Raw genomic sequence first — 25,838 nt, forward strand, 5'->3', positions numbered from 1 at the left:
ACATAAAGGTCCCACAGTCACTTAAACTGAACAGCTCCTTAACTTAGGAGTTCAACCATTTTTAATGTATTTTCTGGAAAAATGCCCTACTCAGCCTTAATACAGTGATCGTGATTAGACCACAGCAAAAATGTTATTGAGAACTGCTCCGAGCTCAGCTCAGCAATACCTCCTGGGAAAGCATTTTCTTTTAATGCTTCTTAGTGTCCATTTGACACTAAAATGTTGTATCAAGCTGGTACACTCCAGTGCACAGCCTATAGCCATTGGTATGCTGTGGAGAACTGGATACTGAGTGCTACAGGAACTTTCTGCACACTCAGGTATAACCAGATTTGAGCTCTAGCAGAGGAAGGAACAGAATGCATTTCAGATCTAAAGACACCTGAGGGAAAACATTCTGCTAATTCCTTCCTCTCTAGTTTACGTTCTCTTGGGTTTTCTATAGATGTTTGGAACTGGGTTTAAAATCATGGACATACTACTTTAGCTGATGTTCTGGAGAGTTCATAATCTTGTCAATTTTTTCTGATTACTCTGAGCACTAAAAATCTCCTTACCTTCAGTATCAGTATCAACACCTGAATATATTCCCACATACCATTTGAGACTCTGGCGACAAACACACAACTCAGAACCACTTCTTTCTTTGAATGTAGCTGAATCCATGCCCTAATCATCAGTCCACAGGTTCCCCTGCTGTAGTAGACCAAGCACTGGGACTCAATTCCCTCCTTCACTGACCAGACTCAAGATAGCTCTGAATCAACTGAGTCTTATCTCCATGACTGATGATACAGAAAAAAACAGAGTAACATTTTTATCCCTTTCTTTTCTGTCTCCCTTCACCACACCAGGCTCCTGAAAGGACTGATTCTTCCTTTCCTCACCCCTCACGTTTTCAGGATCATGACCTAGGTACCAAACTTGAGCTATCAGCATCATATCACTGTTCACCACAGGTATCTGCAGTTTGGAGCACAGGATTTAGCACTCTTTGAGCTTAATATCCAGGTGAAATTTTGAAGCAAGGCTCAGGAAGGAGACAATTTTGTTGAGGGGACATGGCAAAGCAGAGGCTTAACATGGAGGGCATGCAAATGAGACACAGCCAATGCTTGTGCTGTAGAGATATGAAACGCAGCAGGAGAGACAGCAGCTCTCTAGGAATCATTTTGCTGAAGTGATTTTGAGGGCAAAAACTTAAGTGCCCTGTTCCTGGTCAAATGAACAGTACTCATGCCTGGCCTTACACAGGCTGGCAGGATTCACACTAGTGTACAATGGCAAAAGAGCTGCAAATGCCAAACTACAATGAGCTGCTGGCACAGCAATGATAGGGGCAAATTATGCTGACAGCTGCCTCATTTCACAGTTTCATACTCAGAACAAATTCAGAATTTGTTCTGACATTAGTGGAAACAAATTAATCTTCCTCTAGTTTACTGCATGAAATTTAGTATTTGCACAGTGAAAAAGAAAAGATATTTTCAGTCAGCTGCAATACCTCCAAATCCCACTAAAATGATTAAAGTTATTAGTGCCTCTTGAGAAAAGCTGCTTCAGGGTGCCAGGCTGGCTGATTTATAGCTTTACTGATGAGAATCACAAGGGTTCCAGATGACCAGAATCTTCTCTTTCCTTCTGCCTCTTCTAGGCATTATGACAAACCAACCTATTGTGCCTGAAGAGATGGGGAAATAAAAAGACCAAGCTGACATGGAGGCAAACATGCTGACACAGCTCACAAAGGTAAGCCCCAGCTGCATGGCACCGAGGTTACTGTTAAGTGTAATTCGAATGAGTCCTTTCATAACCCTGTTAAACCCCTCAAAATGCCAATTTTCTCCTTTGAGCATTTAATAAGCTTTACTCTTCCCTGAACCAGCTTTGTGCACAGTTTGAGAATGACTGTTGTTCTGGAGACTGAGGAAGACAGTGTCAGCTGTGGCATCCTGAATAACTGCAGCAGGGCTCTTCATCCAGAAGAAGAAGAGCTATTTTTTCATGGGCATCCTCTGGGGGCTGGTTCAGCTGGAGAGCTGCTGAACACTGAAGTACAATTTGAGCCCTTTTTTCATAAGGAAGGGAGTTTGAGTAGTTAGACACTATTGGAGTCTGACAGCTTAGGCATCAACAAAAATACAAGATACTCCAGTGATGTTGCTCTGTCAACACTTTGGAACAGACCCCAGTAGCTCCCTGAAGTTGTACTGATTGACAAGCTGCTGACAAGCTCAAGCAAGTTTGAGGGATGTTAGTACTGTTACTGTCTCTGCTACATTTGAGCTGATGTTACATGCAAATTCATGAGATGGTCCTGATAAGCTCTACATTGGTCTTTAAGTATTATGCTCTTTTTCTTGTACATACTTCCCGTCTATCATAAAAATATTAGACCCATAAGCAGTGTGAAAAGACAACTGGTAAGAACCTCTAATCCAATTGTGTATTTCACAAAAGAATCCTGCACCTCAATCCAAAAACTAGAACTGTCCCTGTCAAACTTTTGGCATAAGGAGATAGAATGATGTGATGACAATGTAAATATAAAGCCCAATCACCTGTACTAGGTGATTACAAGTGTTAAAGGATTACTGCCTAGCCAAGCTATTTTGTAATTGGAGAAATGATACTTCAAGTTTCCTTTATATTAATAGGAAATATATATATTGTAGAAAATATCTTCTAGGAAAAGCTGTTACACTACGTATTTTGCAATGTTTCAGTAGATTATATTCTTCCAGTATTAGCTCAATATTATTTAAATGTTCACAATGCTTGAAGGTTATTTGATCCCCATATTAGCATATGCACGATGTTTACACAGCAAACCAGATTACATGAATTTTCATTCTGATCACTAGTACAGTCTGACAATAAGAAGATAAACAAAAGACAGCATAAATCAATTTCACTGAAATCCTTTCCTCTGCAGAGTACAATCTAGCAGAACTGAAAATACCCAAAGGCTTTTAGTTATTCAAGTTTATTTTGTGTAATTTTTTATCTACCTTCACTAACATTGCTCTCTTCAGCAGCCATAATTAAAGGTCTATTTGCAATTTTCTTTTAAGATCTCTTTACAAAGAATGAGAAATTTGTTGCCTCACCACAAAAACCTGTTTAAGCTAAAAACTGACATGGAAAACCTTTTCCTGAAAGAACATTTCTAAATTTTAGTTATTTAGAAATGAAGGCATCATCTCACAATTTGGCAGTTTTAACAACGGTGAGTATGAGTTGCACCACAGCTTGTTAGCATCCCGCACATTTTTACATGAACTTGTGAAGTATTTCTTTCCTATTTGAGTTTCAGTTCTGATCTGACTCCTGAGGTATCTGAATACCTTACTGGTTTTATATATTTTAGCCTAAACACACTCCAGCAAGGAGGAGACAGTTGTTGAGCTCCTGCTACAGAAAAGAGGCAACTTTCCCAAAAGCACATCAGAAAGTGGCCTCGAAGAAAGAAGAGTCTGGCTTTTTGGTGCAACATCAGTTGAAATTTTCAAGATAATTATTCCCTTGTTGTGTTTAGTAAGCTAGATTTCTCATTAGTCTGACAACACTGAGATCAGAAAGGAGATACTCACTTTTCATCCACAATGACATGCACAAAAGCAATAGTCTACCTGCACAGCCTCAAAACCAGTGTGTTCTGTTTTTTACTGAGGATGACAAACACATCTATGAATGACTGGGAGGGAAGAGGGGAGACACAAGGACATAAAATATGGACAACAGCTAAAAACCAATGTAATCCAGCTCTGAATTTCACCTCTTTAATCTATTTTCACAAACTTGTTAAAAAACACCAGGATGAAGCAAGTAATTGTAAAAGACAAAGGGGGCAGAAGGAGGACTTAAGTATCTCATTGAAACCTAACTCCCCCCAGTTTCATGAGCTCTGTCTGTTCTCTCCACTAATGCACAGCAAGGGTGATCCCAGACTGCTGGAGGAGGTGAGGAGAATGCCAGCACAAGCCCCTCTCCCAGTGCTGCAGCTCTCCAGGCAAGTACCCAGCCTGAGGCCAGAGCTGTGGGATCAGGTTCCCCCAGACTCCCCAGGCAGCAGGGGCAGGGCCCAGGGGCCTTGGTCAAAGCACTGATCTTTGAAGGTACCTGAACACCCAGTGGGGCCAAGGAAACCTGAATGCAAGCAGACTGTTTTTATCTTCTCTGTGCTGACAAGGTTAAGGACTGGATCGTGTGACTGATGGGCAAACAAATATCACAACAAACTGCAAGAGGATTTGAAAACCTGGACTTTAGAGGCATAAGGACTACCAAAGGTCGGCTGTCAGACAGACAGAAACCTCATAAGAACTGCCAGTAAATGGAGAGAAAAACAGTACAGGAACTCTGTTCAGTGTAAAGCAATACTAGTTCTGGCCTTTCCAGCCACCTGCCCATCTCCAAACTACCACATCACAAACAGGCAGCTCTCATCTGGTGCCACTGATTCTGGGCTATGGGTGACAGAAAACCATCATCTTTACAGTTTGCCAAGTAAGGGTCCCAGAAAGGGGCAACTGTGTTCTCACTGTTCTACAGCTGTGAACACTGGCAGCACTGCTCAGCACCCCACACTGAGTCAGTACAGACAACTATCTAAGTACAGACATAATTATGTTCTTTTAGATTATTTCTTCCCCCATTCAACCCCTCCTGTGCCTTAACTTAGAAATCAATATAAAAACTGCTTGATTTTCCGCAAACATAGAGCACCTGCTTTCTAATTGTTACCCTGAATCTATTTTAATATATTTTTAAATTGTCAGTTTTGCCAAACTCCATTTTCCCAGCATTATGTCAGAATCAATTTTTTATCTAGCCTATGGTAAAGCTTTCAACTGCTTTTTCCTCACTCCAAAAATTCATTTGTGTTGATTTTCATGCTCTTAACAAAGCACTGGACATACCAACATGTTAGAAAAGAGTAAAGATGCTTGTATTTATGTGGTTCAGTTCTGCATGCAGTGTAATTAAACCTGAATCTTACTACTTTCTACAGACTATTTGTGGCTAGCAGCAGACCATATGGGCAAGTAGCAGATGTTTCCTTTGAGTTTTCCATATGACTGTATGAATGCCCAATACGTGAAAATTATTTTCTGGCAAGAGGTGTTACAGGGAATGGTGGCTCCTTTTGTGCTCTACACATTTCACTCAGATTTCCTGGGGCTCTCCTTTTATCTCCAGGATGGTTATTCCGTCTCTTGGTGGAAAAGAAGTGAGAACACAGTTAACACATGTAGGTTTTAAGCTTGGCAACAAATGTTTCAAGTGCACTCTAGTGAGAGGAGAGTTCACTTAGCTTTTCTGACCCTCCCCTGCAACTTAAGGACTTTGGTAGCTGCCTTTTCTGTCCTCTACACTACTGTGAGACACGGCTATGCTCTAATATATTTTATATCCTAGTCGTAAGGGGAGGACCTTATATTCTCACTCACACAAAGGTATTCCTGAAAACCATACACCAAAGCTGAATGCAATGAGGAGAAATTCTGGATCAAGGAGTACTATCAGGAAGATTTTGCTCCTAATTTGCAGGCTCATGTGAGCCTGAGGAACACTGCCCCCTCAGCTTGCTTTGCTAAGTGCTCTCATAACCTTGGGAAAGCAATGTCACAGCCCAGCAAGAGCAGGGGTGACCAGAGTGCTGGATCACAGCAGGAGCACAATCCACATGAGACTGTAAAAGACTTCCTGTGGTGCAAAGTGCCCTGCCTGGTCCAGCCCATGGCTTGTAAAATGCTCTAGTGTCTTCTGGCATGAAGAGAGCTGAATAAATGCAAGCTGTTATCACTTCTTCTGAGCACACAGAGAATTACTCCAGTTAGCAGAAACTTAGTGAGGCTCTTTAAGAAAGAGGATGTGAGCCCAATGCAGTGTTTTTAAATAAACATCCTTCTGGGACCGTTATTAGCCCCATTTTACTAGAAAGTCAAAACTGAAGTAAGCATTGCATTTTTCTGCCAAGCTTTTACAGCAGTTCACAGCACATCTGCTCCCTAGCACTGTTTTTCAGATTGTGGGAGGGTGTGCACTATTTTGCCAGGTAAGTGACTTTTTACACAGCAGCATAGCATACCTACTGAACATGTTCAGAAGTAACTTCCCTTCATTGGTTAGGTCAAGCTGTGAAATACTGAGCTGGAGAGAAACATGGAGTTTCACTGGCAGCTATCACTCAATAGTTTCTGCTGCTAAAAGGAAAAGTTCTTGTGAATCTTTCTGCCGAAGCTTCAGGACGTCTTAGGCCACATGTGCTATTCATTTCCCTCCATGATAATGGTTTCATTTACTGTCTGGAGGTAGGAGGAAGATACATGCTATTATCTTTGCATGCTTCATTCTTTCTGTGATTGGTAAAATCATGAAAAGATTTAGAAAACCAAAACAGATCATGAGAAAGTCAAAAATATTACTGACTCTTGCAATGCAGTTTTGATTCTGACCTTGACAGTAAATGCAAAAAAGGACACAAAAGTGGTCTTTTATCCTATTACCAAAGGAAGAAAAATAAACCCAAAAGAGACAAACTAAATATGTGTTTCAGCATTCAGCTGCAATGCAAGATAAAAGCTTCTGACTTCATTTAGCTTCACTAAAACCCTTTAGGTGGTGACAGCTGTGTGTAACAGGAAGGGGTTACAGTATTGAGCCCATTCCAGTATTCCTGGCAGTTCCAAACACAGACAGCACTTGGTGGCTGTTGTATCTGCTGTCCATCTCAACCAGTCCACACTCCAGCAGCAACTGGGAGAGGAACTTGGAAAAAGCTTTTGAACCACTACCACAATGGGGACCTGACAGCATGCCCTTGCTTTGGTTACTCCATAGCATTCTGTGAGTGACAATTAGCTGAATTCCTTAATTTTTCCATGACAGACAAGTTGACTGTGTCACAGTGAAACTCCATGCCCAAGGAGGGTAATAAATATGTTCACTCAATACCTTATTCTCCTGCTAGCACTAGGGATATTTTGTTCAGTTCTGGAGCAAGAAAACTCCCATGTAAATAACACCCACTAAGCTGTGCAGCTCAGGAATATGATGTGATCCCTGTACGAGGTCTGAAGCTGTATGTATCACTGGCTCGGGTGATTTCTACCCAAATTCAGTAAATCTACAGCAGTTGTCAGGGAGTTTTTGGAAACAAGGCATTAAAACAGCTGTGCCCATCTTTCTCAAGGTTTAGGCCACAAGATCATATGAAATATCACAAACCTCTCTTTAATTTTAGCAAAGAAGGTGTTAAGTCATGCAGTTTACTGCTTAACCAAAAAATCCCCTTCATTCATTTGAAGAAAAACCTAAATGTTAGACTTATGAGCTGCCAAAAGCAACAAAGCCAGCACTGAGATTTCCATAATCATCTCCTGACATTGTGCTGTCCTCGTTGCAATGTTATGCTGAGGCACAAATATTCAGACCACAGATCTGTTACATTCTAGAGCTTCCAGCAGACTCCACTTCAATAATTTAGGCACTGAAGCTGGTAGGAGGCAAAATGAAATGAAGCCTATTAAAATGTTGTCCAGGCTATTTTCATCATTTTAAGTACTTGCATTTACAGACTCTTTTGGGGTATTTTTGTATTAGGCAATACACTTCACTGTTTTTCAAGCTAAAATATGAGTACATGAAAAATGAAGCAATTCAGTTCTGAACTTACTACCTCCCTGCACTTTTAGATCATGACAGAATTCTAAGTCTGTTCCATGACCAGAGTGACAACTGCTTAAAGACTGAATTGCCTGTGACTGCCTGCAACCAAGGTGAGACGTGATGTAAGGTATTTTTAACACTGCTACCAAAAATAAAAAAAGTGAGTGTAACTACACAGCAAATGAAATCCAACTATAGTTTTCTCAGAGGAAAGGTCCCCTCAGAGAACTACCAAAAAATGGTGCAAGAAGTTGATGAACTTTGCTCAATTTTTCCATCTTAACAATCTTATTACTACATTTAAGTTCATAAGCAAAAATCACTGTGATGGCTCCAGAACAATCCTGACAATGTTTAACGCAGTTTAGTACAACTGGTGATCACAGCTCATATTCACTGGAGAGACAGAAATGTAGCTCTCCCTGCCATACAGTAAAGTACACTGGGGGCTCAGTGAAACAGAAACCTCCCCAAAATCAGCTCAGTAGCACTTGGATTTTTTGCCCATACAGACGGGAGCCCAAGTGGCCCTAAAGTTACTTTAGATGCCTCTTTGAAGCCATTGAATACACCACCGAAGTCTAAAGTTAACGAACTCCTGCCAATACTACTGCTCTTTTATAAAATACGGTCATAAAAATACTGACAAATACTGTGGATGAATTAAAGGAGAAAGGTTTTTCACTCTTCTGTGATTTGTAACCAAGTATTGTACATTTTAACAGATTTAGTCTATTTCTTTAATAGATTTCTTCTATTTACTTCAACACTGTCTAATGCATAGGTTTTTTATGACATCTATGCTTAACCAAGGCCGAGTGAAACTCAAAGCAGAAAATAACTTTTCTATGACAAGAATATAACAAACATGCAGCTTGCTACTACAGCAATTATTTCTGCCATAACTTTTCAAAGGGCATAGGTATACATGCTGAAGATTAGGAGTATTCAAAATTATAATGGAAAAAACAGATTAAAGACATAAAAGAGTGAGGGAAAAGAATGAACTAGAGATGTGAATTGGAAATAAAATGATGTATGGGAAGCTTAGAAGAAACTATGAGGGAAAGTTAAGAGAACAATGGTAGGATAAGAAGCAAAGGTGATGGGACATGAAGAGACAGTAAAGGACTGTCTACCAGAGAAGATAAGATCAAAGATGCAGTACAGAAAGAGGAGATTTAAAGAAGGTAAAAGAGACTTCAGAAAATCCCAGACAGGATACTTAGAATAGCTTTCATTTGCTCATATATGTTGCCACTGAATCTGATACAGAAGAATTAGGTCAAGATGGATAATTTAGGAGTAAAAAAACCTAAGTTTTTTTTCAAAGCACTTTATGTATGTATACAATAAATGCATACATTACTTCCTGGTTGGTGACGAGTGTCATTACCTAATGGCACCATGTTGGTTTTTTTTATGAAACCAAATGCTGCAAACAAAGAGGGTGTAAGTGACTCCTCCCCACTCATGCCAGTGGCTTAATTAGTCCCATTTCTAGGTGGAGCTATGGATCTCTGAAGCAGATTTACCTACCAGCTGTGTAATTCTGCAAAAGCAGCTTTGATCTTCTTCACTGAATTATCCACTTCCTCTTTGATCATCACACGATATCTGGTTAGAGAAACAGTGCAACGCTGCAAGTCTTTTACTGATTTTTCAATGTTTGGCCCTAAAATAGAAAACAAAAATTGCATGGAAATCATAAAGTTGGTTTTAGTTTTTCTGAATGAGGCACCAGGAATAGTTCAACATGTTATTTTCCCAGATTAGGATGAAGTGGTTTTTCTACTGAAGTCCATAAATCCGACCTTCCCATAGTCCCTCCCTAGTGCTCTTGGGTTTCTAAACATGTTTGCTGAAACGCATCCCCCAGATCAAATAAATATTAGAAATGCATTATTAGTTCAAATTATTTAAATTTTGTTTAATATGATGTTAAGTAGACCATAAATAGTTTTACTCATTTTGTTATAATTCTACTCTTATTTTCCAACACATCTCTAACTTACATGAATTCACAATTTTTTTCCTAGAGGCCTCAGCTATTTTATGACCTCAGAGCACAGCAACCAGAGATCCAATTTACCTCTTTTTTTGACTGAGTCATCTGTCTTTGTTTCAAGTTGGGTTGACGCATTGGGTGATTTAACTGAGGAAGATTTTGACTTTGGCCTGCCTAGGTTACACTGGAGTTGAACTGATGACTGAAGGGGCTCTGGCTGTTCTACTCCATTCATAGTCTTTGGGTTTAATTCCACAGATGCCCTCTGGCGTTCTCGTTCTCTGTCTGCAAGAAAGCATTAAGGAAGAAAACAGGGAGTTAAAAGATGAAGAAAGGTATGAAGCCTTACTGTTAAGCCAGAATGACTTTATGACTATATACTCATAGTGTATAGGGTGTTCTCACTGGCACACATTCTCCAGAACCTCAGAGAGCTATGAAAACAAATGAAACTGTTTTGGTAATTAAACACTAATTGGAACACTTCTATATTTCAACAGTGTATAAAAGAAAAACTAATTAAAAAAGCCCAACTCTTTCATGCCAATATGAAAAATTGTAACATAAAAAGCATACTATCAATTATAGTATTTGCCCAAATATTTCAGATCAGAACTAGAGAGGAAGTCCTCTATGGAAAGCATGAGACTTTAATGTTGATATATATATACACACATACATAGCACACAAAAAATATTCCTAATTTTATTAACGTTTTAAAAGCACTGAATAAACATTCCTACCTGAAATACTTACCTTGCCTGACTACAGATTTCTATCAAAAGCTGCTGCTAAGAGGAACCAAGCAGGAAATGAAACTATGTCAAAGATTAGGCTCCTGGGTTCCACAGCTTCAGAGGGATAACAATGCCTGAGCCTGTTTGGCTGCCACAAGACAACCTGGTTTCCTCTTTCCAAGACTCCAAAGGGATTTAAGATATCAGCATCACAGCAGAGGAACAAGCAGCCAAAGAATGACTGTGAAAACTGACAGGCAAGGCTAGCTGTTACTGCCACTGTGAATTTTAGTTAAGGAAGCAAGCACAGGAAATGGTTTGTTGTGTTAACTCATTTTTCTAATCTTTGTACTCACTTCGATGAATGAATGATTGTTCATTCTGAAGATGCTTTTTAATCACCACTTTGTTCAACTGATGATGTGTGGTGTCTGGAGAAAAGAGACTTGTCAGATTAACAGCTGGATTACAGCCCATGGAATGGGATAAACACTGCTAGGATTGAGGGCTATCACATGGACAGGTGCAGCGTATCAACTAGTGACTTCTTTGTGCCCTGGCTGGGCATTAGGACAGGTGTAAAGTGCATCTTGATATGTTTTCATGGCAATCACGTAACACCAGAGGAACAAGGATGAACATCAGTGCTCACATTTTAAACCAGCTTTTAAGGGCTTTAAAAAGTGAGTCTGAAAACAGAAAAGGTATCTTGCATAAAACAGTATGTAAGAAAGCATTGAAAGAAGTCAAAGAAACCTGTGAATCTGTGAAAGCAAGAAACACCAGTAATGCAGCACTCTGAACACGTCAAAGGTTCGATGTTGATGCCAGTCTTGCACACAGTGAGAAATTCTCCTGTGAGAGAACTGCCACTAACCCTGTTCAACCCTGGCTGCATCTCACACTAATGCAGGCAGAAAATTCTTTATAAATCAAGGCTTTCTGCTCTCAGTTGAGGCTGCCCTTGCTAAATAACTAAGAAGTAATTAGAAACCAGCATTCTATCAGCTAACCTATAAAGAAAGGCTTTTGGGTTCTGTCCGTAAGGTTGGATCTTTTGAAATTCGTTGTTAAAGTGCATAATTGTTTTTACTGTGTTTAATTAGCAGCTTTGGTACACTTGTCAAGAAAAATTACAAACTTGACAGCTTTTTGCCTAAAGAAAGTCACCTAGAACAACAATTATACTCTAAATTAAACTTCTTGATCATCTTTTGTCTGCAATGTACTTTGACTCTGTTTCTCCCAAAACTACACGACCTACTTTGAAACCCAGCAGAAAGATGACCAACATAGTTCAAATCAAGTGAACCTCATAGATTCTTTGGCTGAAAGAAGAAAAAAGCCATTAGTCCCGTGAGATATCAACAGAAGTTTGAAAGATTCATTAAAAATTTTCCTACATGGAAAATAAGTAGGGAAGAGATCAGGATCTGATTTCACCCAGGTCCCTGCAAAAGCAATAGCATGGCAAAGCAGCACTAAATACCCTTTCAGTTCATTCACACTGCTTCTTTACAAGGCCATGCACAGAAAGGGTAACAGCAACTAAAGATGTCTAAGAAAAAGAAAGATGGAATAATGGCAAGAAATAAGCAGACCTGAACTAAAGGCAACAGCTGTATGTTTCCCCCCCCTAATTTTCTATGGAGAAATGCTGCATCCTCCCTTCTGGTTCCTGAAGTCCCTTCCAGGCTGCCAGGATTTTATGGCTCTGGGAGCCCTAATCTCACAGACTTGGAGCTGGAATAAGCAAAGCTTCAACCTCATGTTCCTCCTGGGGAAGAAAGTATTAGGGACTCTAAACAGACACCTATGATCCTTCTAAGCTGTGACGCCTCTGAAGGAGATGATGAAATGACTACAGTAACATTCATTTGATAGGGAAGGAACCAAACAAACAAGCTAGACAAGGATAATACAAAGGAGATTACAACACAAGAGAGAGCAGTATGAAACAGGTGCACTTTGGACTCACTTCAGTGTTTCATACTGCTTTAGAAGAGTCTGCATGACTTGCTCAGAAACCACAAGGGCACAGCTGCTGGCCCCTGAAGGATCCTGATCACTTCCGCACAAATGTAACAATATGAATATTGACCCTAAGAAAGTAGTTATTATATTGACTGCAAAGAAAAGGATACTAGTGCAACTGAGTTAAGAAGAAATTCTTTCCTTCTCTCTACTAAAAATTTTGCCAGGAAATTATTTTACTATGTAAGGAAAACTTGAATATTAAAGTTACAAGTTTTCCTTTCTCTCTGTTTCCTTTCTTTTCTGTCCTTTTTTTGGAAAGCTCTCTCTTCCCCTTGTTATTGAAACAAGGCAGATGTGTATAAGTTGAAAAAAAATTGTAAAAGCTATGGTAATTTCTCATTTGCCACTTGCAAAAGCAAAGAAAAATTTCAAGATACTTTTTGGCCTTTATATGTACAACTACGTCTTAACTGTTTCAAGGAGAAAAAAGCAGGACTCAATCCCAATGACCCAGAAAAAAATCACTAACAGCATGGGTACTCTTCTTGCATTCTCTACCCCCTAGAAAACACACCCCATGCATACGCAATTAAGTCTATATATCTTTATTCATGCATATATCATTTCAAAAAATGCCACTCTAAGAAGTCTGATTTATACCACAAATGTTTGTGTCTTGCAAAATAAGTGGCAAAAATGCTTTTAGTATTATAGAAATGCAGAATTTTCTGGCTTATAGAATATTTTATCCAAAGTAAAGTGGGAGTCTAGCAAGGGCAGGGAGTGCATCTCTGGTCCTTTGCGAGGCATCAAATTATTAGGACAAAATTTCTTGGTAAGTAGTTTGTTTGGCTGCTACAGGTTGCATAGTCTTCATTTAATTGACCAGAGGCTGGCACCACCAAAGTCATCTGAAAGCAGCAGATAATTCATTTCAGGACAATTATCACTTTGGCACATTCCTTTAAAATGGGGTTTGAGAGCTGTATTTGCAACCATGGAAAAAGGGATTTCAAGGAAAGTTCTTAAGACATAGGAAGAAGGAAGAAAATACTAACAGCAGCAATAATCCAGGCCTGGTAGATGTCTTGAAATGTGAAGAGCTGGAAGAACACTACTAGTACTGACAACAATTAAATATGAGCTTTATGAACTTGAAGGCAAAAGCTTTCACAAAACTTCTGCCCCAGAGGAGCAAGTCTGTTCCCACTGATGTTGCTATAATCCTAACTCTGTATTTACCACAGTGAGGAAGAACTTCCTCTGTTACTGCCCCTCCCGGTTTCAGAAATGGTAACTAGACCCCACAAGAAACTAAGAGGATGTACTAAAGGGCTATCAGAGTGCCTTTCCACACCACAAAGGCCCTCCCTTCCCGGCTAGGGAAAGCCAGTGGAGATCTACTGTAGCTAGCCTATGTAGGGAAGGTGAGAAAAACGAAAAATGGACTAGTTTGAACTAAGCAATAAAGAAATCCAGTAATACACCACAAGCTCATAGTGTTCGAATATCTTTGCCCCACACAAGGGACTTATCCTTTTGTTAACAATTTGATACTCAAGCCATTTTCTAACCCTGCATTCTTCTGTAGGTCAACCTGTAATATTCTGTATCAGCTGGGCTGTCTCTGGGAGAAGAAAGACATTTTGCAAGGAAACATATTGCAAGATGAATAGTGTGCAGATACAAATCTACTGGCGTGACTTTTAAGAGTTCTGTGCATTATTTTTTCACAAAAACATCTCTACAACATCTTCATGGCAATAAAAATACCATGATCTTTATGCCAAAGAAGGCTTGGCTTCTGCCAGTTGAGAAGGTGCTCTCTGTCAGATGAACTGACCTCTGATTTCTGGACAGTCCAGTGCTGACCCTGCAAATTCCGAGCCTTTGTTGTCAAGAGAAGTGGTTTCCAGTTTCTGATTGGCAGAACCACGGCCAGAGTTGTCCTTAGGGCATCCATTCACATGACAGTCATTTATTCGCTGAGGCTCTTGACATGCCTTCTCAGGTGCACCATTCTTGTTTTTAGGATCTTTATTGCCTTGCTGCTGTTTAGATTTGCTTCTTTTTCTCCTATTGTTCTAAATGGGGAAATATTGCAAGAACAGAGACATCACTCAATGCAAATCCTATAAGCTCAAAATACAATCAGTAAATTGAGCCACTGCAAGTGGCTGTGACTATCCAGGATTTCTTATTAAAAGTGTTTCTGCACATGAGCTGTTTTGGGATTTGTCCTGTGCTTGTCCAGGGTCTGGCTCCCCCACACAGGTACATGCACATGGTGTCCCAGAAGTTCGCTCAGAACACTGGGCTTAGTGAGACAGTGACAGAGGAACAGGATCAAAAGCAGTACACACATGTGCTTTCAAGTACTGTCTGCAGGTGTGAATGAAGTCACCTATGCTGGAAAAGGCCAAGTACTGACCAAGAGTACTGCAGTTCAAGCACAGACAGCTGATAAGTGATTTAAATGCCTTGATTTTCAAGAGCAAGTTCTTACCTTCTTTTTCCCTGTCATATTCCATTCCTTTAGAACCTGAGTTGCGCTGCCTAGATAAAAGAAAAATAAAACATTTCAACAAAAGCTCAGCTATGGGAAAGAACTAGTGTGTTCATGATCAGTTCCTAGTTTCCTGGCTGAGGAGCATTTCGATTTGTTGTGAATTCTCTTATGTGGGGAGAACAAAATGGACACTATTGCCTTTCTTCTTCTCAGTTACCTGTTTTGATTACACTACTTCCAGTGGATGGTCTACTTGGCACTACTGGCTTTTTATGGACTTCATTGCACAAAGCAATTGTGCGCCTAACTTAAAGCACTAGCATAAGACCCAGAAAAATCAACACTCAAATCTCTTGCCTGAAAAGGAAAGTATCTCAGCACTCCAGAGTGAACACTAAGCACACAAAATAATCCACCCTGACACTAGAGCATCTGAAAGTTTTAAAAATTTTTGGCATCTTTATCATGTATTTTCTACGTGTTACCTGTCATCCTCAGAAGACATAAGAGCATAAAAAGTAAATACTTAAGTAGCATCCAAAAGAGTAATTCTGTTGACTCTTGCATAAAATCTGCATCACACAAATGCAGTAAACTTAGGCCGGGCAGAAAAGAATGGTAAAAAATTATATTGAAAAGTAATTACAGTTATACTTGAAATTCTGCCTGTCAGCCATAATGAGTTGCTTAGATAAATTTATGGAACAAAGCAGACATAGCCTTGGTCAGACCAGTGCCTGCTGCCATGTTAGAAGAAAACTCTTCTCCTTCTAGTTAACATCATCATTTTGTTCTCCTGGAGTCTAAAGCTGAAAATGGATGCTCATGCAGTCTGAATTGTCATCCAAACTACTATGGCAGTATCTGCCACAATAGCATTTTTAATCACCATCAGGTTAAAGGTCTTCTGCTTGAATTGAATAATCACTTTACCATCCCTTCACAAATGTAGTAAATACTCATTTATTAGCCTTTCCAAGTGGATTTCCTACTCAGCCATTCTTCTCACTCCTTTCAGTGAAATCCTGATACTAGTATTAAGAAGAATTTCTGTTTTCAGATCACCGTGAGTTGACAACTTGTATTCAGCCTAAGACATGTGAGGTTTTCAGATGTACCAAAATTACTTTTCTATCTCAATAAACCAGATCCAAGATGATCTGGTAAGCCTGTCACACACAATAGGAAAGATTATGGATCTTATTAGCAGTGCTAAGCTGAATTTGTTAAATTGTGAAAAAATGTGCATGGAATCCATCAAAGCCATGTTTTATTTGCTAGATGACATGACAATGCAGATAGAAGGCTAAGGCAACTTCAATTTAGTGTATAACTATATGCATATTTATATTTAGTTACACACATACTTATGTACATGTAAGTACAATCCCCTCTCCTAAAGGTATATCATCTTTTGACAGGCACCATGTTTCTGTATGAAGTAATAAACATTTGCTGCGCATTTTACTCTATGCTGCTGAAAATATGTGATTTCATGTGACAGCTTTGTTTACTGTTTTCACAGTAGCAACCAACACCCTTGTTGGCTGGTGGAGTCTTTGCTTCCTTCAGCTTCCCTGTGAATACTATACATGCTGAGTTACTTAAGGGATTCATCCAACTAACCTTTGTTTCTTCCTATTGGAAATGCACTAACTGTCCAAACCCCAAAGCCCTCCTTTGAACCCACCAGTATATTTTCTTGAACAGATCTACAAAGCAGCTGAACAGACCTTCTGATTATGCTTAATTAGGGAAACACTAGCATAGCAAATAAAACTTTTGAACCCCCTTTCATTTAAATCAAATTTCACATATAGAATAAAATTCGTAACAGAGGCATCTCCTAAATGCCACTCTAATTGCCAAGAAGCAAGATAGGAAACTAAATTTGAACATTTCTTGATTCAGCAAGCAGCACCTCTGAGAGAAGCACTGCATGGAGGTGGCTCAACCTTTCCATTCAGCATGGCCACCCGTATGTTTTTCATTGCAGGACTTCTCTGCAAGTATTATTTCAATCTTAGCAATTTTTGTCATTCATTTGAAAAAAACATTTCAATTACTCATTCTACGCACAGTGGCAGCTGCATGGATACGTATATTTTGTGCTCTTTTCAGACAGAAACAAACATTAGCTGTTTTCAAATACTCCCTCACAAAGACTTCTGAACAGTAATCATGAACTGGTGAAGTTCAAACAAAGATCATCTGAACTCAGGTACAACAGTTTGCTTTTCTTCAGGACTTTATTGTGCTTCCTCCAAGGCTTGTGTTTGCACTGTTTCTTCCTTACAGCAGGTGATGACACATAGCTCTGAAAGCAGCTCCCCTTTTGAGGAACCATTGGAAACAATTCATAAGCCACAAGCAAGCAGTGGTAACTTAAGACAAAATAAAGTGAAAGCAACTTATTGAATAGTCATGGTAGAATCCTCCACTACCTTCCCCAGGACATACATTACAGGAAAACAAAATTATTGTTAATTAGATGTATCACACTTCCCTTTTTCTTTGTGTGTGTGCATAGACAAAAGCAATTTCAATATATCCATCAGAATGTAACTGTCTGTGCAGCTGCCTGAATCAAAAAGAACCATATAGATCTGATGGAAGAATTTCGATACATTTATAAATAGTCCAGTTTGCTTGCATCTGCTTTTTGCATATGGGTAATTCCTAGTATATGATGAGGCTTTTTGGCTGATACATTTTAGTAAGTTATTCCAAACCAAACCCAAAAACATTCTGAAGTAAAATAGGCATGAATTAAACAACTTGCTGAGATAGCAAAAAAGAGTCATTTTTAAGATATACAGGGCCCTTTGAGACCACTGAACTTCTAGTATCATTTACAAGCTACAGAGATTTTGAAAAGATTTGCTCATGGTATGCCATTACTTCCACAAAGGGTTTCTCACAGATTCTTGTGGTGAAAGTTCAAAATACTTGACTTTATATATTTACGAGGAAAGCGTTATTTAAATACAAGTGACCTTTCATTAGAGATGGTCTCATGACGCAAAACACAAACGTGGATCCAGGTTTAAATGGCTCGAACTTTCAATGGAGTCTTGGTTCAGCCATTATAAATGTCAAGGCTATTTGCAAAATTCAGATTGAGGTTTGAATGTCAATGTATGCATCAAATTCATGGGTTATGGGGCCTGGTTATCTGCTTCAGAACTATCCCAAATTGTTCTTAGTTACTGTATCTTCAACAGCGAATAACTTCCTGACATTTTACTTTAAAAGCATTAACTTTCACGCAAAATAAAGAAGGAGGTCTGCAGTAAGAATGGCTTCAAAAATGGCAAAGTCAGGTATAACAGATGAACAGCCATGTCAGTCTTGTACTGTGAAGAAGCAAAGATGCAGACAGGAGGATCAATTCTTTTATAATTAGTAAGTGCCACACATCAGATTTCAGAAGAACTACAGAATATATTTTGAGCCACTAGAGACAATGAATACTTTGGCATGTGATTGAATCCCTCCTGCATTAGTGAAAAAGGTACACTGTACTCACCATCCATGAAAGCTTGAACAGCCTTGTCTACATTGTTATCAAATTGCTGCAACACCAGAACTATCTCATTATTGCTTTTGTTCGGAACAATCGATCGGATTGCATTGATCTGTAAGTAAAAGAAGACAGTAACATATGAATTTATCATACTCCTTTAGACTGTAAGGTACCTCTGTGCCAGTGCATGTTTATATAAATACCTGTTACACTGACGTGCTCACAAGCATAGGAATGTATCTGTACAAAGCAATCTCCATCCTATCCTTACCCAGCCATGCAAATAATGAAGCAATTTCTTCAGGACACTATATCACAAAACTGGTAGCCAGTAATCCTGGAAATGAATCCTACTCTCAGTCACAGCAGAAGAATTATCTTAATTCAACTGACAGAATTTGGCCTTATGCTTCTTTCCTAAATGTTCTATTTGCTGCCAAGGGTCTCCACATATCACCTACACAAACTTAGTGAGCACACAACTGCAACAAGGCTCTTGCATGGCCCTGCTACATCAAAGTTATGATTGGTGGTTTTTTGGCATCTGAAAAACAGTCATATGCATGAAAACAGTCACAGGCTAAAAGAGAACAATATTATTTTTAAAAGTTCTAGTGGCTACTCAACATAATTTCAGTTCGCTGTTCCATATACAAGTAACCAGGAAGCTTATGTAACAAAATCCTGAACAAAGGATTGAACAAATGGGATGCTGATGCCTGAAGTGGCCACCTAAAAGCAGAGGCTAGACAAGAAGAAGAGAATAAAGGTAGGTATCTATTTGAAGGGCCTTCAAAGGTACACCCTGGGGAGTCCAGAGGCTATTGCAAAGATGGACCCCAAGATGGACCCTGGGTCACAAGTTCTTCACACTTTTATAAGTTTGGTTCATTTGCATATCAGGGTTAATTCTCCAATTAAAGCTTCAGTTAATGATGTAATTTCCCCAAGCTTGCCCCCCCCTTTAGAGGCTTTTGGTTTATACTTTTTGGGCCTAGGACAGTCTGGGTGTCCTTGGAGAGCAGGCCTGGAGAGGCTTTGTTACGTCTACCTAGCACGAGAGAGCAGAAGTTAACAGGCTACAAGAAACTTCAGAGTTACACACTAGGCAGTATTTGAAAATATGAAAGTTAAAACCTACGGCATCAATGCCAAATGCTTCCTTCAGGAACCTGCTGATGGATGAGGCGTTACAGCCATAGATGACTCTGGCATGCCATACTTAAATTTCACAGCATTTGCTATTGCTGTATTGTCAGTATCCATTGATACCAAATGGAATTCAACTCATGACGTTTTAATAAAATATTCCTACTGGAATCACATTGATAATTTATTTTCTCTTCCCTATGTACTATAGCTGAAAACAAATAGTTATATGAAACATTGTTGCTATTTTATTTTAAGGCTATAAAGATCAGACCAAAAATAAAAATATTTAAACATAATTAACAAAACAAAAGCCTGTGATAATACTCTGAAAAAAAATGAGAGACTCTGCCAAACCAGTTTAGCTGTTCCAAATTAGCTTTATGAGCTTCTGTGTCAAGACATCCAGCATGTATTTACAATCAGAAACTTGTTATTGTCCTGCAAATGTTTATCTGGCACCCTCCTTTGTCATCTTTCTGTGGGAATACATCCTTGATTAGGGCATACTTTATTTACTGCATCCCAGTGTCATCATGATAATTGTGAAGCAGCGTGGTCTTTTTATTGTACTGTGAAATATAATTGCGAAAAAGTAATACATGAAGATAGAGCTGTTTAAGGGAACTAGGCTGGCTCACATGGCAAAAGCATTCACACTACCTTGTCTTAGCTGTCCAGTAAGTAAAAGCATTCACACTACCTTGTCTAAGCTGTCCAGTAAGAGACTCTCTATGGAGTCTCCATCAACGGAGATATCAAAAGGTGATTGAGAACACTTAAGTGCTCAGATTTGACCAAAAAAATCCTATTTTACTGTAGTATGTTCACCCCCCCTCCCCAAGCACTGTGTTTCCCTGTCCTGCATACTTCCATAAACCAGGAATCATGGCAGATTCTCTCAATGCACAGTGATGGATAGCTCAGATTCCTGATGCCCGCTGGACTCAGCTTCAGAACTACAAAAGGCTCATACTTGGCTTCAGCACACAATGTCAGTACAGCTACTTAGGACGATTTATTCTGTTCCTGTCCATCATCCCACCACACCCCTCTCTGCAGCTTTACATTTGCCCACAACACCTTTCAGATAGCAAGTCTAGCCTTGGACAGTCCAGGCCAAAGCCATAACTCAGAAGGCAGTGGAGTTAAAGTGCTTGTCTACTTCCCAAGGACCCTTTCCCAAAGGCCTGTCTCATAGTCTGTCTAACGTTGCCATGCTACGACTGAACCAGGCTTGCCCACAAGCTCAGTCCCCAGCCAACAGAGGCTGCTTCAGAATATCTACTCAACAGGGGTAACTGCATGTTGAAGTTCATACAGACTAGGCTGACAAGTGGACTGCTTGACCCAGAGGCTGTTGTTGCCAGAAACTATCCAGAAAAACCCCTGTCTGCTCAAGTTTCTCTCTTCAGCTGACGTACGTGCACAGGGAAGGAAGTGAGTATAGCACTCTGCTATGTACTGCAGGCAGCCAAGTGAAAACTGACACAGATCAATAGGATATGCAGAGAAAGCAGTGGAAAACGGCGTCATTAATCTAGTGATTGTGGGCACAGGCATGCTATTTAGTGATTAACCTGCAAAAAGCGTGAACGGAGTTGGCTCCGTAACAAAAGCTGGCAAAGACACTAAGGTAGAGCAGGCCACAAGTTACAGTCCATTTTATATTCAAGCTGGTAGCTCCCAAGTATTTTCACCATGTGGATTACATCTTCATATTCTCACAAAAAAATCCCCTCTTCTTTCACAATCATGTGGATCATCTCTCTGCCTACTCAAAATTGCATAACCTCCTTGTGGTAACTGCTTACAGGAAAATAGTAAGAAATATCTAGAGTATTCTAACCAACTTTAAATATAAGCATAGGGATTTCACAGAGCTTCTAGGTCCTACTTTGCTATGAAAGGTCTGCAAGCCTCAAGAATCATCTGGAAACAACCAAGTGAGGCTAAGACCTCACTTGGAGGGTCAGGCAACTTGCCACAGTGCAGTTTGGAAACTTCCTACAGACAAGAAGAACATCTGTGGGCTGGAGAACATTGACACTCAAGAACTCAACCAAGCAGACTATGTTTTAGACTAAAAAATCAACTGAAGACTTTCTGTTTGCACTGTGTAGCCTTTGTTAAGAGTTTTTTGCTTAACAGAAAAACCAGAATTAAAAGCTAAACTGTGCTTCATCCAACTAGTACTATAATTAAATACAAAAAGGTTATGGAAACATTCTAGTTGTGGAGATAACCCAGAAAAACCAAGATGATGATCTTAGGAAAAATGGTCAACATTACAGAGAAAAGAAGCATATGACAACACTGTGGACACAGCCCTGGTTTAGCTGGACTACTAAAAATTTTGATTTAGGGAATTAATATACTGTAAAGCTCAACAGTTCTACTGCCAAAACCCAACAATATTTTTTGTTGGCTGTTGTACAAAAAATACATTTGTTTATCTTTCTATGTGGAAAATATAAAAAAAATGAGAAGTTTAATGAAATAATTCCTCAGGAAAAGAGCATCAGATTGCAAAGGAAAGCATCCAAGACCCAGGAAATCCCAAATCAGAAGTTGCTTAGACTTTTAAAATCTGCTTCTCTTGTGTATGAATGCTGTGATATCCATGATCCCTACAAGTTAGTGTTTCTCCTTTCCAGATTTGTGCAGTGATTTATGTGGGTGAGAAGATGAAAACTAAAATTTGCAAGCAGTAGGATACATCAATATTAATACAGACACACACACACACACACATATATATAACCATCTTAGTTCAGAAACAATAAAAGTAGATATAACCCCATAATTCCAAGAGAGCAGAGATCCCAGAAGGTTTTCTTCTAAAACAAAGTATTTTGTCTTGTAAATTTTTAGGAACAAAATGGCATCATGTCACTGTATTTCTTCTGGAATTTCAAAGACAAAGATCTGTGTGCCAGACATCAGGTGTACAACATATGCACTGTTTGACCAATGTTTTAATCCAGAATAGACTGGAACTGTTGCACACAGCAATGAAAAAGTCAGCAATTTCTGGACAGAAATTACTGACACATGGTTACAAGACTCAAATTGTGACCTGACAGTGCTTCTGGGAGGAGGACAAGGTATGTGGAGGGAGACCAGGCTATATGACAACTTTCACCTAGAAATGCAAATTTCAAGGTCCCTGATACTACACCCCTTAGTCCTTTAACCCCGATTTCAAATGTGTAGATTTCTAGGTCTGAAGCTCAGCTCTGTGCTCCCATGCAAAATGTGTCCCATTTGTTTCTGGAAAGGGACCTAGTGATAGAAAAGAAAAAGGCAAAGGGAGGGATAGGAAACTTCCTGACAGCATAAGCCTAACACAAATGCACTTCTCTAGCTGTAGGTCATAAGAGACCTAACACAGACTGTGAGGAACAGAAGCATATCAAAGCTCCATGAAAGCTTGACAAATATAAGATGACAAGGTGGACTTACACAGAAGGGCTCAGTGTGAGCTGGACCTAGGCAGTCCAGGTGTGCTGGTTCCTCTCTGGTTCACCTGCTAGCTCAGGTGATAAAACAGCCCTTGTGCTAGTACAGCTAGACATCTGACCCACTTACAAACCTCCAGTTGCTTGAGAGAAGTCCATCACTTCCCTATCCAAAAAAACTGTACAGAGGTCATTTTTATTACAGCTGTGACAGGATGATTCCAGGGCAGGAGATAACTCCTAAATTTCTAAATTTATAGTCCTCAAACTCAGCAAGAACATCCTTCTTCTCAATATGTAAGCAACAGAATATGCAACTAGAATAATCTGATATTTATGACTTCTCATCAACAAACTCCCTTAAAAAATATTTAGCATGCTAAAGGATGAAAGAAAGTACCAGAGAAAAAGAATCTCTTACCATGCAATGGTACTGCATTAATGCCAGTCTGCAAAAGCTAACTCAGCAGTCTACTTTATTAGATTTCCATGTATGTGGGAGAAAAGAGGTTTTTTTCTACTTACTGAAACCTGATCATAGGAGAAACAGCATTACCAGACAGACTACAAGGAAGTCAATTATTTTCATTATTTTGTGAAACATCCTGTTTTTATCTGGTGTAGATTCCCAGTGAACTTCTGTCATCATCTGGATGCTAGACAGCATTCTGGGACACCAAGAGAATTCAGTAACATACCTTCAGAACCACACAGATAATTAATGCTATTAATGTCAGCATTAGTTGAGAATCTGTCACTGACAGTAATTAAATTCCTGGGCTTTCCCTCCTGTAGCCTAACATGAAAGCACATTACTTTGTTTACTACTAAGAAAACTTTCTCAGAATTTCAGCTTACAAAAGCTACTTTCAAGCAATCACAGATCTGAAATATAAATCTGTGATCTTGAAAAAAACTATATACAGTCAAGAACATGAAAGACAGAATGCAGGTCCACCTCCACTTAAACTCACAATCCAGAGCTCAAGTCATGCTAATGCTTGCTGCAATTTGAGCCAGATTACGTCTCATCAGGATCAGAATTCCACAGTCATGAGGATGTTTTTATCTGTCTCTTACAAAAAATGTTGAAGACTGCCCAGAAGTGGAATCAAAACTGAAAAAGGTTTCTAGTCCCTTCAGATAAGCTTCTACCTCACAATAAAATCCCCAAGGTCTGATCAGATATACTTGACTATTTTTCTGATGGTTACTGTTAAACATCTCACTTGGGGCAAATTTTTGGCTCACCTAAAAAAAATATTAAATGAATCAGTAACAGGTTACTCCTGAAGAATATAGCACACAGGAAAGGATACTGAATTCTATCCTCTCGTGGTAGCTTACTCTTAAGTCCTCACAAACACCCGTCTCACAAGATCTTCTGGGTAAGTCAAGCTCAAAAAGAAACAGAGCCAGCCTGGAAGCTGTGACACCAGATTACCTATTCCACATGCAGAACCAAGCTGACAGTGCTGTGTATTCCTCTAAGTCCTTTACGTTCTCTATCAAGTTTCAAATGGTTCCCAGGCAACTGTAACAACACGGACTCAATCACTGCCTGTTTGCTGCTCTGCTCCATCTGGTCCCCCTTGGCATCATCTCAAAGAGGATGTTTCTGGTGAATAAGTAACATATCCGGGGTTCAGAGAGTTTGTTTATGTATTTCTGACATAGTGACAAATTGAACTTCTTTGCTGAAAGCTCACGGCTGTTCTGAAACCCCTGAACACAGCTGCTCTAATCCCCTTGAAGTAAGTTACTATTATGGTCACTTAGACAGAAATATTCTTATTTATTCTTGGTTAGGAAAACTAACGCAGATCCACCTTCACTTCGTACTAAACGCTAAGATCAACAGATTTTCTCTAAGTTAAGAACTAAATTAATTTATAAGTATAGTTATCAAGAAACACTGACATTTCCTACTTTATTTTCACTCCATGTCAGTGGCAAACTTTTATGTACACATATACATCATTCAGCTACATTACATCTCCAGTTCCTCCCAAATCCTGCAAGTGAAGCAAAGAAGAAGGGCTGCCTGCAGAACACTGCTGGTTTCGATAATCTAGGAATTTAGCATTAGCAGATGTCCTGGCTATATTAAGCAAGAAAATGCATTTTAAAACCACTTCATGGCAAAATTTTTTAAAAGGTTTTGAACTTCTACACAAACATATTTCATGAATACAATTTGACTTGGTTGCATTTGGAGGTTATTTCTTACATTGGAGACATTTTCCCAGAAGCTTTACTAAATTCATCCTGACAAACTGAACAAATGCTGCTAATACCCCCTTTGAGCAGGTCTGTACCTCTCTTTCTGCTACATGATCTGTTCATCACTCTGATACCTTCTGATCATTTGTTCCTAGTAAGCCCCAAAAAAGTTCTACTTGCTGCAGTAAACTTCTTTAGGCACTTGTCATGGATTTATTATTTCACTCTTACCCATCAAATAGAAAGCCAGACATTCTAATATGTTATTTCAGGATTCCTGAAAAGTTTGGCTTAGTAAGAACTGTTCTGCTTGAGCGATGACAGCACCATTTACAGACATGAGTCTGTGATATCCTTAACCCAAGTTAAATGGGTCATCAAGTGACAAAAGTGCATTTTGATCAACTTTTCTGGTCTTTGAACAGTCCATCTACTTCAACACGTGGGCAAAGAACAGCTGCAAAGGTCAACTTTAAGGAGAAAGTGAAATCACAGATTGGAACCTATCTGCTTTTGTAATGTATGATTTTAAATTTACGTACTACTTCCATTCCTTCCACTCTAAATCCTA

General features: G+C 39.3%; 1 protein-coding gene across 2 annotated transcripts in view; it reads right to left on the minus strand.

The window, feature by feature from the left end:
• Positions 1–25,838, minus strand: part of SPATS2L (spermatogenesis associated serine rich 2 like) — a 79,090-nt gene that overhangs the window by 13,686 nt on the left and 39,566 nt on the right. For both annotated transcript variants that reach the window (XM_017728402.1, XM_008629864.2), the window contains exons 4-8: positions 18,438–18,546; positions 14,906–14,955; positions 14,243–14,483; positions 9,770–9,970; positions 9,217–9,352 (exon numbers count right to left, since the gene is read on the minus strand). In XM_017728402.1, coding sequence (XP_017583891.1) covers positions 9,217–9,352; positions 9,770–9,970; positions 14,243–14,483; positions 14,906–14,955; positions 18,438–18,546 — 737 coding nt within the window. The remainder of the gene's footprint in view (positions 1–9,216; positions 9,353–9,769; positions 9,971–14,242; positions 14,484–14,905; positions 14,956–18,437; positions 18,547–25,838) is intronic.

This window comes from Corvus brachyrhynchos, unplaced genomic scaffold (assembly GCF_000691975.1).
Source record: "Corvus brachyrhynchos isolate BGI_N302 unplaced genomic scaffold, ASM69197v1 scaffold370, whole genome shotgun sequence".
Taxonomy (NCBI): Eukaryota; Metazoa; Chordata; class Aves; order Passeriformes; family Corvidae; genus Corvus; species Corvus brachyrhynchos.